Source organism: Neomonachus schauinslandi, chromosome 13 (assembly GCF_002201575.2).
Source record: "Neomonachus schauinslandi chromosome 13, ASM220157v2, whole genome shotgun sequence".
NCBI classification, from domain to species: Eukaryota; Metazoa; Chordata; class Mammalia; order Carnivora; family Phocidae; genus Neomonachus; species Neomonachus schauinslandi.
Genome location: NC_058415.1, coordinates 93,036,892 through 93,049,677, shown reverse-complemented (window position 1 = coordinate 93,049,677; position 12,786 = coordinate 93,036,892). Strand labels below are relative to the sequence as shown.

The 12,786-nt window shown below is 61.0% G+C and overlaps 1 protein-coding gene across 2 annotated transcripts; it reads right to left on the bottom strand.

Annotated features, from left to right (window-relative positions):
- Nucleotides 1-1,017: 1,017 nt before the first annotated feature.
- Nucleotides 1,018-11,459, bottom strand: NELFB (negative elongation factor complex member B). 2 transcript variants are annotated; one of them, XM_021690986.2, is made up of 13 exons: nucleotides 11,163-11,459; nucleotides 10,756-10,919; nucleotides 10,487-10,586; nucleotides 9,918-10,148; nucleotides 7,656-7,841; nucleotides 6,925-7,037; nucleotides 6,278-6,380; nucleotides 5,958-6,053; nucleotides 5,596-5,738; nucleotides 5,384-5,490; nucleotides 2,453-2,594; nucleotides 2,092-2,200; nucleotides 1,018-1,948 (listed from the first exon to the last, which is right to left on the bottom strand). In XM_021690986.2, exons 1-13 carry the CDS (start codon nucleotides 11,262-11,264, stop codon nucleotides 1,802-1,804), a joined length of 1,743 nt encoding a protein of 580 aa, XP_021546661.1. In that variant the 5' UTR covers nucleotides 11,265-11,459; the 3' UTR covers nucleotides 1,018-1,801. The 2 variants fall into 2 exon arrangements, with proteins under 2 accessions (XP_021546661.1, XP_021546660.1); XM_021690985.1 differs by having other exon boundaries at nucleotides 5,979-6,053; nucleotides 11,163-11,299.
- Nucleotides 11,460-12,786: the final 1,327 nt, after the last annotated feature.

Sequence of the window (12,786 nt, the reverse complement as noted above, 5' to 3'; positions counted from 1 at the left end):
GGTTCCTGTGTCCCTGCCGCCAGCCCTATTCCCATCTCTGCACAGATGGGCCTTACTGAATGACCTTCTCCTCTTCCCATTCTGACCAATGGAAGCACCACGTCTTGGCCCAGGCTTGTCTGCAGTCCTCCCTAAGAGTGAGTTCATCAACCCAGTGTGCCCAAAGCTAGTCTGGCCCTGTGTCCCTCTGGCACCAGCAGTCCAGAGTCCCTTGGCTGTCCTGCCTGGGGTCCCTCAACCTCATCCTCTTAGCCTCCCTGTCCCTCCCCAGCCTCCCTTTGCCCACACAGGCCCCCCCTGCCCAGTGCCTCTGTAGCTTTCCTGAACCTCACTGTGACCGGCAGGCACGACCTGCATCTGGGAAATGTTGGTCATGGGCTGGGGAGTTCCTGTTTGTCCACTAGTTCAGTGCCCTCAGGCAGGGTCACTGCACTGAGAAAGCACTGCACTGCTCCTCGGCATCCTCCTCTCCAGCTGTGGGCCCTGGCTCCCCAGGACCCGCTGCCCAGCTCTGTGCAGGGGCAGGTACTTGGGGCCTTGGGCACCTTACCCACCACATGGGCAGGTGGTACTCTCAGGCTTCCCGGGTGTCCCACGACCCAGCCCGGTGGGGGGGGGTGAGGCCCTGCCTGGCTGCTTCTTAGGGAAATTGGAGGGGGACCACCCCCCAGCACCTGCACCCACAGAGGTCTCCTCTCTAAGAATGTCCCTCCTCCCAGGGACAGGGCCAAGCATCCAGACTGTGGCCCACAAAGGCAGAAATGCCCTTAAGGTACCTGCCTGGGGCGCCTGGGTGGCAGGTCATGATCCCAGGGTCCTAGGATCGAGCCCCGCATCGGGCTCCCTGCTTGGTGGGAAGCCTGCTTCTCCCTCTCCCACTCCCCCTGCTTGTGTTCCCTCTCTCGCTGTGTCTCTCTGTCAAATAAATAAATAAAATCTTTAAAAAAAAAAGGTACCTGCCCACCTGCACTACATCCAACCCTCAGGCATGCCCAGGAATAGCTCATCCACTGGATTTACCAAAACACCTTTTATTTACATAAGCGAAAGTCTCACTGTGTGCAACAGCTCTCACTTGACCAAGACAGTGCAGCTGAGCACACTGCTCCAAGGGTAAACTGAGGCAGCCACTCCTCAGCCACGCCTGCTACACGGGGTGCTGCTGGCCAGGGGAGAAACAATTCGCTGCCTGTGGGGCCGTGGGTTGGCCAGACCATCCACTGTGAAACACTCAGGAGCTCCTCAGAAGAAGCCAGGTTCAACCTGCAGATGATCGGACCCAGCAAGCCACATAATTCTGCCAATCAGTGCCAACAGTGCTGGGCCCACCGCTTCCCTCAGGCCTGGGTCCCCCTGCCCTCTCCCCATGGAAAAAGGTAGCTTTTTCTTAATCCCAACTGCTGCCAGTCTGCCTCCCCTACAGAAGTGGAAACCCACAACAGGAGGCAGGAATGAGCCAGAAGCTTTCCACAGCCTGGGAGTGAGTTCAAGGGGGCAGCTGGGCACATCAGAGCCAGAGCTGTCCTCCAAAGAAGCAGACAGGGGCCTACGAGGAGCAAGAACACAGGTCCCAGGATCCAGGTCAGGGTGGGGCTGAGGCACAGCGGAAGGGTGCCCCACGTGCAGGACATCGGGGGGGGGCAGTGCTCAGCTCCATCCAGCCCAGCCCCATGAGCAGCCAGTCTGCCTTCAGGAGAGGTGGGGTCCCTGACACTCCAAGTCCAGGGGAGCTCCTCCTGGCCAGCCAAGGTTCCAGACCCACCAGGGGCCGTGCCCAGTCCTGAGCAGCCCCGGTGAAGCCTCAGAGCCCAGCCGGAGCGGACACAGTGGGGAGGGGCAGCTCCAGGGCCGGAGTCTCTGTGGCCTGGGCCGGGCTGGGCTTTCGGTGCTCCAGCTGCTCCAGTTTCTCTCCGAGCTGAGAGTAAAGTTCCTTCACTGCCTCTCCACTCTGTGGGGGAAAGTGTGTGGCTTTGGGGTGGGCCCCAGGGCCACTCGAAGCAGACCCCATGGTCACTCGGGACACGTCCACGCAGGGCACATGCACACAAGGAGAGGGTCAGGCCAGCAAAGGCCGAGCGCTGGGGCACCCACCTGGCCGGTGGGCTCCAGCGCCTTGCGCAGGGCTTCCAGCTTGGACGGGGCCACCCGGTGGTGCAGGTGGATGAGGAGCCGCAACACATGTCGCTGCACACTCTCCTTCCTGGAAGAGGCCACGGCAGCACCGCAGTGACCCAGAGCCGCCCCGGGGCCCAGCTGGGCCACACGCCCCGCCCCGCTGCCCAGCTGGGCCACATGCCCCCGCCCCTGCCCCCCCAGCTGGGCCACCCCACGCCCCGCCCCGCTGCCCAGCTGGGCCACACGCCCCCACCCCGACCCCCCACCCAGCTGTGCCACACCCCCTGCCCCCAGGCCCACATCCCTGGCAGTGCAGACACAGGTGGGAGGCAGGCACCTGGGCGAGGCTGTGAGGAGGAAGCCGTCAAAGAGGCTCCTGCAGAAGTCCTCCAGGGCGAACTCGTCAGCCAGCAGCGCCAGGTTCCCCATGAGCAGGTGCAGGAAGATGTCACCAAACGCCAGGTCGCCAAAGGTCTCCACTGCAAACACAGCAGGGGTCAGCGCTGCTCACCCTGCCATCCCCGCCCCTGGACCGGTGGATGGTGGGGAGGCCGCAAAGCAGCAAGGTCGCCTGAGGACAGGGGGCCCGGTCTTCCTGCAAGCCAGAATCAGGGGCCTGCACAGGCGAGGTGGACAGGGCAGGGAGGCGGCCAGGGGCCAAGACCTAGGCAGTGAAGCAAGGCTACAGTTCGAGGACTGGGCTGGGCAGGGCACGAGAGCCCGTCATCACTGGCTGTGACCCATGGCCAAGGGACTCTGGATTAAGTGGACTCCAGGAGAGAGAAAAACTGAACAGACCAGAAAGCAAAGAAAAACCCAGGCAAGTGCCACGGCACCAGCCCCTGAGTTCGACCAGACTGCTATCCACACGGTTCTGGAAGGAACAAAACAGAAGAAAATGACTTCATGCTTTGAAGCCAGGGACTCCAAAACTTCAAAGAAACAGCAAAGGTGACTACCAAGGAACCTCACTGATAAGCAGAGACAGGAACACCTACGTGCACAGCCAACGGGGTCAGAGCCCCAGCTGGAGGGCAGCAGGCCACAGGGGGACATGCACGCGGACAGAAGCGCTATACCAGCTGCTCGAGAAACGCCCCAGGGCACTCTGTGACGGTGGACCCGGCCAACACCAGCGGCACCCAGAGCGCAAGCTGACCCGGGCGCATCAGATGCAGTCGGGGCGCGCTCCTGCCACGCATCTGAGCGGACAGGACACGCAGGCAGGCCCACAGTCACGGCAACAGGGGACACTGCCCACAAAGTCCCAACAAACCCCACAGACCCTACAGACCATGCGAAACCCGAGAGGCAACAAGGAAACACGAGAGTTGGAAGTGAGACACTTGTCTGAATCCTGATTTGAGCAAACTACTCGTAGAAGAATGTCACCCAGCAACTGGGGCATCATGGCCACCAGCAGCACCTGGCCCCATGTGTGGCCACGGCTGCATCGTGGTTTCTGTAGAGACACCCTCTCGGTTGCAATTATGTCCAGACCGTCACTGCAGGCCCCCATGTAGGCAGCTGATAGGCACCAGGCTTCATCATGCTGTGCTCTTTACTTGTGATTTCATCAGAAATCCTCACAATAAAAAGCTAAAACATAGGGACGCTTGGGTGGCTCAGTCGGTTGAGTGTCTGCCTTCGGCTCGGATTGTGGTCCTGGGGTCCTGGGACTGAGTCCCACATCGGACTCCCTGCTCGACGGGCAGCCTGCTTCTCCCTCTGCCTGCCGCTCCCCCTGCTTGTGCTCTCTCTGACAAGTAAATAAAGTCTTTAAAAAAAAAAAAAACAACCAGAAAGGAATATTCTTAATTGGCATCCATTCTTACTAGCACCCACTAATGACATAAAGGAACAACTATACTTGGGGCTCCTGGGTGGCTCAGTTGGTTAAGCGTCTGCCTTCGGCTCAGGTCATGATCCCGGGGTCCTGGGATCGAGTCCCGCATCGGGCTCCCTGCTCCGCGGGAAGCCTGCTTCTCCCTCTCCCGCTGCCTCTCCCTGCTCATGCTCTCTCTCTGTATCTCTGTGTCTCAGGTGAATAAATTTAAAAAAAAAAAATTTTTTTTTTAAAAAAGAAGGAACAACTATACTCTTCCTAAACACAAGGAAAGGCCTGCATCCCCGCCCACGGGCCAGTAGCACGTGGCTGGGAGACGCGGGTGCTCCTGATGCAGGCAGAACACCCCTGTGTCTAGCCGACACTGTTAGACAAGAGAAACAAACAAAAGTACTGAAATGAATAGAAATGATGAGACAAATGCAAATTATTTGCAACTACACTCTTGGAAGTTTCCAGAAACATACTGAATTGCTCCAGCCTCTGTGGCCAGGAGGAGGATGGCCCCGAGATGTGTCCACGTTCTGATCTAGGAGCTGGTGAGCGCGCTACCTCACACGGTAAGAAGCCCCAGGATGGGCCCAACACCCAACACCTGTAAGAGGGAGGTGGGAGGCCGGGGGCCGGAGTCAGACAGACATGGGGTGAGAGCACCTGGGACGGTGAACTGCAAGATGCAGCCAGGAGCCAGGGTGTGGGCGGATCCTAGGAGCTGGAGACCAAGGAGACAGATTCTCCCTGGAGCCTCCAGAAGGAGCCAGCCCTGCCCACACCTGGACACTCACTTCATCCTTTTGGCCTCTGGAGCAGTAAGAAAGTAAGTTCATGTTGTTCACTTAGATGGAAGCTGGATATAAATTAAGACACACAAACAGCTTCCTTCGCAAACAGAACACAGGAAACGTAACACATGCACCATCCTCAGACCTGTCAATGACCCAGAAACATGCTTAGCAAAGGACATGCGACGTCTCTATGAAGCAGCCTCAACACCCCAGACGAGCCCGGCAGAGGGAAGGCCAGGTGCTCCCGAACACTAACCCTTCTCCCCGGCTCGGCCTGCAGCTTACTCCTGAAGGGGTCCACGCAGGCCCCACCCTCTTCTTCCTACCAGGAAGCAACCTGGCCCCCACCCCAGGTGGCCCCCACCCAATGTAGCCGGAGACTGTCGAGGGCGAGCTCTCTGCACGGTCGCAGGACTGAGGGGCTCCACTCCCTCGCCAGGTAGGGTAAAAGTAAGACAGCCCTTGCACCACAGTGGAAAGGGTCCTTCCACAAACGGTGACCACGGCAAAGGGTGTCTGGGTCTACCAAGCCGGGCCCCACTCGCTCTTGTACCAGAATGACTTCCAGAAGACCAAGACGAGAAGTGAACCCAGCTAGCCCTGCGGACGCGGGCAGGGCACGGGCCTGCACACTCACCGAGCCCGGGCAGCAGGCGGAGGAGCGCGTTTTTGTTCCTCTGCTTGGTGATATGCAGCACGTAGTAGAGCCCCACCTCGCAGGCCATGCGCTGCTCCTGCAGGAACCTGCACCAGCAAGGACGGTCGCCCCTGAGCCGCACGCTCCACACAGCCTTCCGAGGGGGGCCACAGGGGGCGAGGAGCCCCCACCCACGCCCCTTGAGCCCGTACTTGGTGAAACTCTCTGGAAGCGTGTTTGGGTACGTGACTGGGGCTTTCTCCTCAGCTGGGAGCTTCTGATCCACGTTGAAGGTATGGTCGTCCACCACGAAGGACATGAGCATGGGCAGGAACCTGGTGATGAGCTCCACCTCCTAGGCCGGGAGAAAACCCAGAACTGGTCCAGCACAGCCCCGCCTTTGTCCTGCACTGTACCCCACCCTTCGCCCACCCACCTCACATTGATCTTTTCTGGATATCAACCTAAGGCCTGGCCCTCCTTCCCACCTCCCAAGACCCCACCTTGCTGATCTTCCTCGGGCCCACAGAGCCTCTCGAGAAAGCCGCGGAAACAATCCCACCCGTCCCGTTACCATCTTGGGCTCCTTGAAGACCTGGCTGTCAATCATGTCCCATGCCCCCTGGCCCAGGGCCAGCAGCCGGAGCAGCAGGAGGAGATCAGGGCTGTCCTGTGGGAAAGCGAAGGCCTCAGCACATGCTCACCTGGGCCTCCCTCCCCCAGTGAAATCACTCGGGGCGCAGCCAGAACCATCAGCTTCGCTCACAGCCTCCACACGCCCACCACCCATCAGGAGGAGTACGTGCTCTCACTGGGTCAGCAGACCTGGCCGCCAACAGTCCACACCCATGCATCTACCCAGGAGGCAGCATGCAGCCAGCCCAGCACACTCACCCTGGGCAGCGTCTCCTGGCCGACCAGCTCCTGCAGGTGTCTGACGGTGCTCAGTGACAGCGTGTTGATGGCAAAGGGGTCACACAGGATCATGGACAGATCCCTGTGAGGACAAGCACACTGCGCTAACGTGGCATGGCCACTGTCCTGGGGAGAAGCAAGCCTGCCCATCGGCTCTGGATTTCTTCCCAAAACAACTTCACCGTTCATAACTTATCTTTAACTTACTCAAAATGCTGAACAGTCAAAAAAGTTTTTTAAAAAATTGAGCTCCCATTTTGGTTCTGAAAACCTGACCCTGATTCTGTAAGCACACCCAGGATCCCACAGAGACCGTCAGAGAGAGAAGGTGGTGCTGGGAGCCAGATCCCACCAGTACAGAGGGCCCCCAGGATGGGGCTAACCACCCACCCCTCTGTTGCAGGCAGGCCCCAACGACTGCAGACACCAGAGCCCCAGCCCAGTCCCAGGCTCCCCCGAAACTCTTGAGAGCCTCAGCCGCAGAAGCCGGGCCTCTCAGCCGTGTGCACGAGCACCAGGCACTTCTAAAACACACTGGAACAAACTGCAGAAACAGCCTGCTCATCCAAACACCTGTGGACAGGACTTTGGGGGCCGGGGAGCACCTGCACAAGGCTGCACCTTACCCCAGGACTTGCTCCTGCCCCTTCTTCACTCCATCCAGAAACCCCTGCAGCTCCCGGGCCCTCTTGCTGTCCACAAACCGCTCACGAATGCAGGCGTCCAGGCACCAGGTAAACTGCGGGGAGGAAGCGCGGTCAGGACGCAATCAGAGACCACAGCCTCCAGACAGCACTCGTGCTCACTGCTCAGGAGCGGTCGCTGCCCAAGCTTCACGTAGGCAGCAGGACTCACTGCCTCACATGGTCCAGGCCCGATATGGTGCAAAGGCAGACAGGCCTGAGGTCCCACATCCCCAGCGGGCCAGGCGTTGCATGGAGGAGACGGTGTTTGTGCTCTGTTCTCAAGGGGCCTCCCTGTCGGACCCCTTTGTGGGGGTGGGTGCTACAGTCTCACATCCTGACACCACACAGCCCCCCGGGAGGTGACAGTGTCTCAGGCTGCACAGAAAGCTGCACCCCAGCACAGCACACAAGGGGCCCCCAGGGGCTCTGGAGCAGGGGAGGGCCAGTGGCCTGGGAAAACCCAAAAGAAGCAAGCGTCCAGGAGCGGCCACAGGGCCAGTCCCAGCTGTAGCAGAGGAAGACCCGGAGCAGGCAAACAAAGGGGGTGCAGGGCGAGTGGCCCCCTGCCAAAGCCTGGCTGGCAGTGGTGGGGCAGGGGCTGGCACACTGGGGGGGGTGGGCGTGGACAGGGAGGAGATGGGGGAGGGGGGAGGGGCTGGCAAGGCCACCACCTTGTGGCAGGGGTCCACGGAGCAGATGTCGCCGACGTCCAGCTCGTGCAGGGACATGAGCAGCTCGGCCCGCAGTGTACAGTAGTGCACGTTGCGGGTCCGCAGGAAGAGGGTCCGCAGGAACTGCAGCACCATGTCGTACAGCTTCACGTTCTTCCCCACCATCTGCGTCAGCTTCTGCACCACCTGGTGGGGAGACCCCGCACCAGTGTCACCAACAGCCCTGGGGCGGCACCGCCCTATCCTGACACCCAAGAGTCTCCGCTCTCACAAGACGCCAGCTCTGTGTCCGGAGGTGGCACTTCTGCTGTTTAAGGAGATGAAGTCCACATCAGATCCCAAGGCTTCCCTGAAAGGCCATCGACCTGTGACCCCAGACTCCCCCGAGCCGCGTGGGAGGTCTGCCGCCTGCCTGCCCAGTCGGCTGGCACAGGGGGACTCAGGCCTGGGACGCTGGCTCCCCGCACTGCCCCAAAGCTTGAGGCCATGTGGCAGCCCCGCCCCACGTCCGGCACCTGTCCCTATTCCTCAGCAGGGACCACACGCCTCTGCAACCCACACCCCACGCAGAAGGCCCCTGCCGCGCCACCACAGCCAACAGGAGGGAGCGCAGCTCACTGCTCGCTGGCCGCGGACAGGAGCTTGGCCTGTGGCTCTAACGCTGTGAAGGACACACAGCACGACCTCGGGTAACAGACGACACAGCACCCCAAGAGCCACCAGGCTGGGCACAGTGAGTGCAGAGAAAGCAGGGATGGCCAAAGCAGTGAGCGCAGGACAGGCAACCTTGGGGGCCCTGGGCAAGGCCTCTCCAGCAGGAGAGGGCAGACCTGGAGCACCACCAGCGGGCACCTCCGGTGTGGACAAGAACGGCCACATGCCTGCCCTGACCACAGCCCAGGCCTGGCCTTCCAGCAAACAAGAGGTGGTGAGGCTCAGGCTCAGGCCAGCTGGACCCAGAGCCGTGGCCCCAGTGGCTGAGCCACACCCTACATACCAGGGGCGATACCCTCTCCCCTTGCAGTGGGTGAAGGCCCGAAGGACCCAGGCCGCCCAGGGGGACACTGGCTTGGAGGAAAATGTGAAGAAGAGGCAAGAGACCACAGGCAGGAAGTAGTACCGCAACCACTGGCCAGACTGTGGGAGAAAGCATTGGTTCAGATCCCACTTCACACCAGCACACACCCCTCGGCGAGAAAGCGAAGGACCCACAGAACACCCAGCAGCACTCAACTGATCTGGTGGCTTGCCACCATCACCTCCCTCCACTGTTCAGCTGTCATGCTGGAGCAGGTCAGGACACTTCAGTGACCCCCAACTCACTGGGAAATGCCAAAGTCTCCATGGGGGCCTCAGGCCCTCCTGAGCTCACCCCCCAATCTATTCACCCGCTTGCTCTCGGCTCCAGCCGTGTAAGCCTTCTCATCCCAGGCAGTCAGCCTGCTCCCCTTCAGAGCCTGTGCTCCCTTCCCAGCCCTGCCTTGCCTTACTCTGCGGCCTCATGTCTCTGCAGTCCTTGGCCACCCCTCGAGCTCTAGTGACCAACGTGTGACATTTACTCTGTAGCGTCTGCCTCCCTAAAACTGTGAGTGCCCCAGTCAAACACCCTGAGCTCTGGGATCAGTGAAGAGTACAGGCGCCTATGGCAGAAAGTCAGGACTCAAGAAACGTTTGCCAAAGCAACGAACGAATCAGATATAGAACAGAAGACAGGCAGGGCACCTGGGTGGCTCAGTGGGTGAAGCGTCTGCCTTCAGCTCAGGTCAGGATCTCGGGGTCCTGGGATCGAGCCCCATGTCAGGCCCCCCTGCTCAGTGGGGAGCCTGCTTCTCCCTCTCCCTCTGCCCCTCCCCATTGCTCATGCTCTCTCTCTCTGTGCTCTAATTAAAAAAAAAAAAAAAAATCTTAAAAAAAAAAAGAGAAACAAAAGAGGGGTGCCTGGCTGGCTCAGTCAGTTGAGCATATGACTCTTGATTTTGGGGTTGTGAGTTTGACTCCCACGTTGAGTGTAGAGAGTACTTAAAAATAATATCTTAAAAACAAAAAACAATTTCCCTGAGCCAAAAGAAGAAACGATGAGCTTCACTGGGAAGGCTTGCCAAGTCCCCAAGTGCCAAGTACATAACAGCAGAGACCCACACTAGGCACGGCATCACAAAGCCCCCTGGCCAGCCACACGTGCAAGCCCACCGTTCCAGGAGCAGAGCAACTGAAACCTGCATGGGGGTGGGAAAGGGGGTGGTCAGGGCACCGCTGCCTCACCTCGCCCTGGCGCCTCGTCTTCGGGGAAGGACTGAAGAAGTTGTGGAGCACGGAGAGCTCCGTGCTGAAAAGCGCACTCTCCTTCTCCAGGATGTACTGCTTCAGCAGCGGGGATACTTCGTCCCCGAACAGTGCCTGGTTGTCCTGCCAGATCTGCCGCTTCACCTCCACCGCGCAGGCCCGGTAGAGCTCCTTGTCGGCCATCACCAGCTTCAGCTTCTTCTCCGGAACCTGCACGCCCACACAGGCCAGCCCTCAAGACAGCTCAGGAGGCCTCAGCGCCCCAGCAGAGACCACCTCAAGCCCACCTGTGCCTGACACCAGGCCCGGGAGACGCAGGCAGCCGAGCTGAATACAAACAGCTCTTGCCAAGCCGCCATGGGTCCCACAACCCAATCCACACGCCAAGCTTCAGTCTCTGCCCGGCTCGTGCCCCTCGTCTGGGCAGACAGACAGCTCAGGAAGCCTCCCCAGCGCGAAGCTGCCACCCTGAGCAGGGCAAGCCCCACCTCCCCAAGTGCGGGCGCTGGGCAGAGAGAGCCCTGAGCTCGCTGGCCTGTGGTTTCTACCTTGGGCAAGTGTTTCATGACGCACATCACCACGGGCTGCAGGGACGGCATCTTCACCAGAGAAAAGCTCTTTTCCAGGAGGTCTTCCAGTTTCTTGTACCTGCAAAGACTCGCTTTCTGAAGCAGCACCACAGGCCCCAGCGGGAAGCAGCTGCCTACTGATCCCAAACAGCTGACACACCAGGGGACGGGTGCCCACGGGCGGGTGTGTGGCCGGGGGTCAGGCCCACGGCTCAGGGGAGGGCTGCGCCTCTCGGCGGCCCGCCTACCTCTCCTCGGCCTTCCCCTCTGAGGCGATGGCCGACACGCGCTCCAGCAGCTTGTCCCGGAGCTCGTCGAACACCGACTGGTGGAACTCCAGCCGCGGCGTCCCGTGCAGGTCCAGGAAGGGCAAGGCGGACTGCAGGGAGGGCAGCAGCACGCCGTTCTCGGTCTGAGGAAACAGAGGGCCCCCCGTGTGCGCGGGCGTCGGTTTTGCTTCCCGGGGCGGGGGGCGACCACGGACACCTCAGTCACAGCCACGCCTGGCCAGCACCCCGGGGGCCGGTGCACGACGAGGCGGGTGCAAGGGTGCTCCCGGGCCACCAAGCAGCCGGAGTCCGTCTGCGGGGCGCCGGCTCGGGGCCCCCGGTTCCTCCGCCGGGAACGCAGGCGCCCGCTCCCCACCGGGCCCCACCTGGAACTGCTCGATGGCCTTGAGCGGCTCCGTGCAGTTGGTCAGCGTCTCCTTCAGGTCCTCGCCGTTGGCCACGCCCAGGTCCTGCAGCCCCGCGAACATGGCCGAGGCCGCGGCCCCCGCCCGGCTCGGCGCCCCATCCCCGCCGCGCTCCCCCGGCGCCGCGGCGGCCGCCGCAGGCGCCCCCGAAGTCCGCTCGCTCGGGCCTCGGAGGCCGCCCGAGCTCCGCTCCCCGGCACCCTCCAGCTCGGCCAGGTCCCGCCCGCACCGCGGCTCCGCCTGGACCGCAGCCGCCCACTTCCGTCCTGCAAGGCCGGGTCCGCCCGCCACGCGGTCCCCCGGGAACGCCGCCGCCGCGCAGAGGTTCCTGGGAGCGGCGCGGCGCCCGGCGCCTGGCTGAGCCGACGCGAGCGCGGGCTGTGGACGAGCACCCCGCCCACCTGAGTGCCGCGACCCGCCCCCGAGGCTCCAACCCGCGGCTCCTCCGCGGCCGCGTCTCCTACTCGGCCCCGTGGCGTGCGCTGCCCCTCTGCGGGCACGGCGGGGTGCTGCGGGGCACCTGGGGGTGGGGGGACCGGGGAAGGGGTGCTGCCGGCGGGGGTCGGCCTGCTTATGAATTTCAGAACCGATATTTGGCCACGTATACTTTATTTTTATAATCATGAAAAATCCCGTGGCTGACCTCTGACGCTGAGAGTATTTTCGCTTCAAGAAAAGAAGCAGTCAGCCCTAGCTGCTCCCTGCCCCTGGGCCTCACCAGGTGCACGACCCTCTCTCTCCCTGGAACTTGGCTCCCTCCTTGTCAAACAGAGAGGGGGATGAAGCTCACAGCGTAAGTTTGTTGCAAAGACTAAACTCTAAGTGTGCTTCCGGAAATGCCTAGCAGAGACCTGGGGGGCAAAGTGGAATCGTGACCAAGGACAGGTATCCTCGCTCTCATCACCGTGAGCATCTAACCCCCAAGCTAACCCAAGGTGGTAGGCCCTCAGGCTGACTTGTCCATCCTGACACACTGCGAACGCAAGGCTCAGGTTTCATGGTGTCCCTTGTCCCTTGCAGTACAAGAAGCTCATACAGAGTTGGTGGACACTGCCTGGTGCGCACCCTCCATGGGCTCCTCACTGCTAAGTGTGCAAGCCCCTGAACCCAGCATTCAGCCCTATGCAGCCTCTCACCTCACCAGCTCACTTCCTTCCATCCAAACAGCCCTGTATCCTCCCAAGTTTGGACACACCAAATATCACACCCTCTCCCTTTTTGTGTGCCGTGGTTTCTGAGGTTTATCCTGAGGAAGAAATTCCCTTCCTACTGCCCAGCAAACTCTTGATCATCTTTAAAAGTCACTTCCGCCACTGCCTCCTCCAGGAAGCCCTCCCTCTTCAGCCCAGCTGGAGGGCATTGCTCCATCCTTCCTGCTGGTCCCACTCCTGACTTTGAGCCCTAGGGGTTGCTTTCCACCCCCTTCGCCCTGAGCCAAGCTCCCGAGGCCAGACCTTCCACAGCTCTGTCTCTGTTGCCTGCTGGCTGAGCTGGTGAGTCCAGGGCCTAAGGACGGCCATCTGCCATGCCACTGCTCTGATTCTCAGGGGTGTTGGGGCTCAACCCCCGATCGTTGAGCCCTAGA

Bases quoted from the DNA above. Each gene is read 5' to 3' on its own strand.
- NELFB (XM_021690986.2), bottom strand. From the start codon at position 11,264: ATGTTCGCGGGGCTGCAGGACCTGGGCGTGGCCAACGGCGAGGACCTG. The intron at 7,038-7,655 runs GTGGTGGCCTTG...TCCTCCCCGCAG, and splicing joins CCGTGGACCCCTGCCACAAG to TTTACCTGGTGCCTGGACGC. The intron at 6,381-6,924 runs GTAAGGTGCAGC...TTGTCCTCACAG, and splicing joins GGGCAGGAGCAAGTCCTGGG to GGATCTGTCCATGATCCTGT.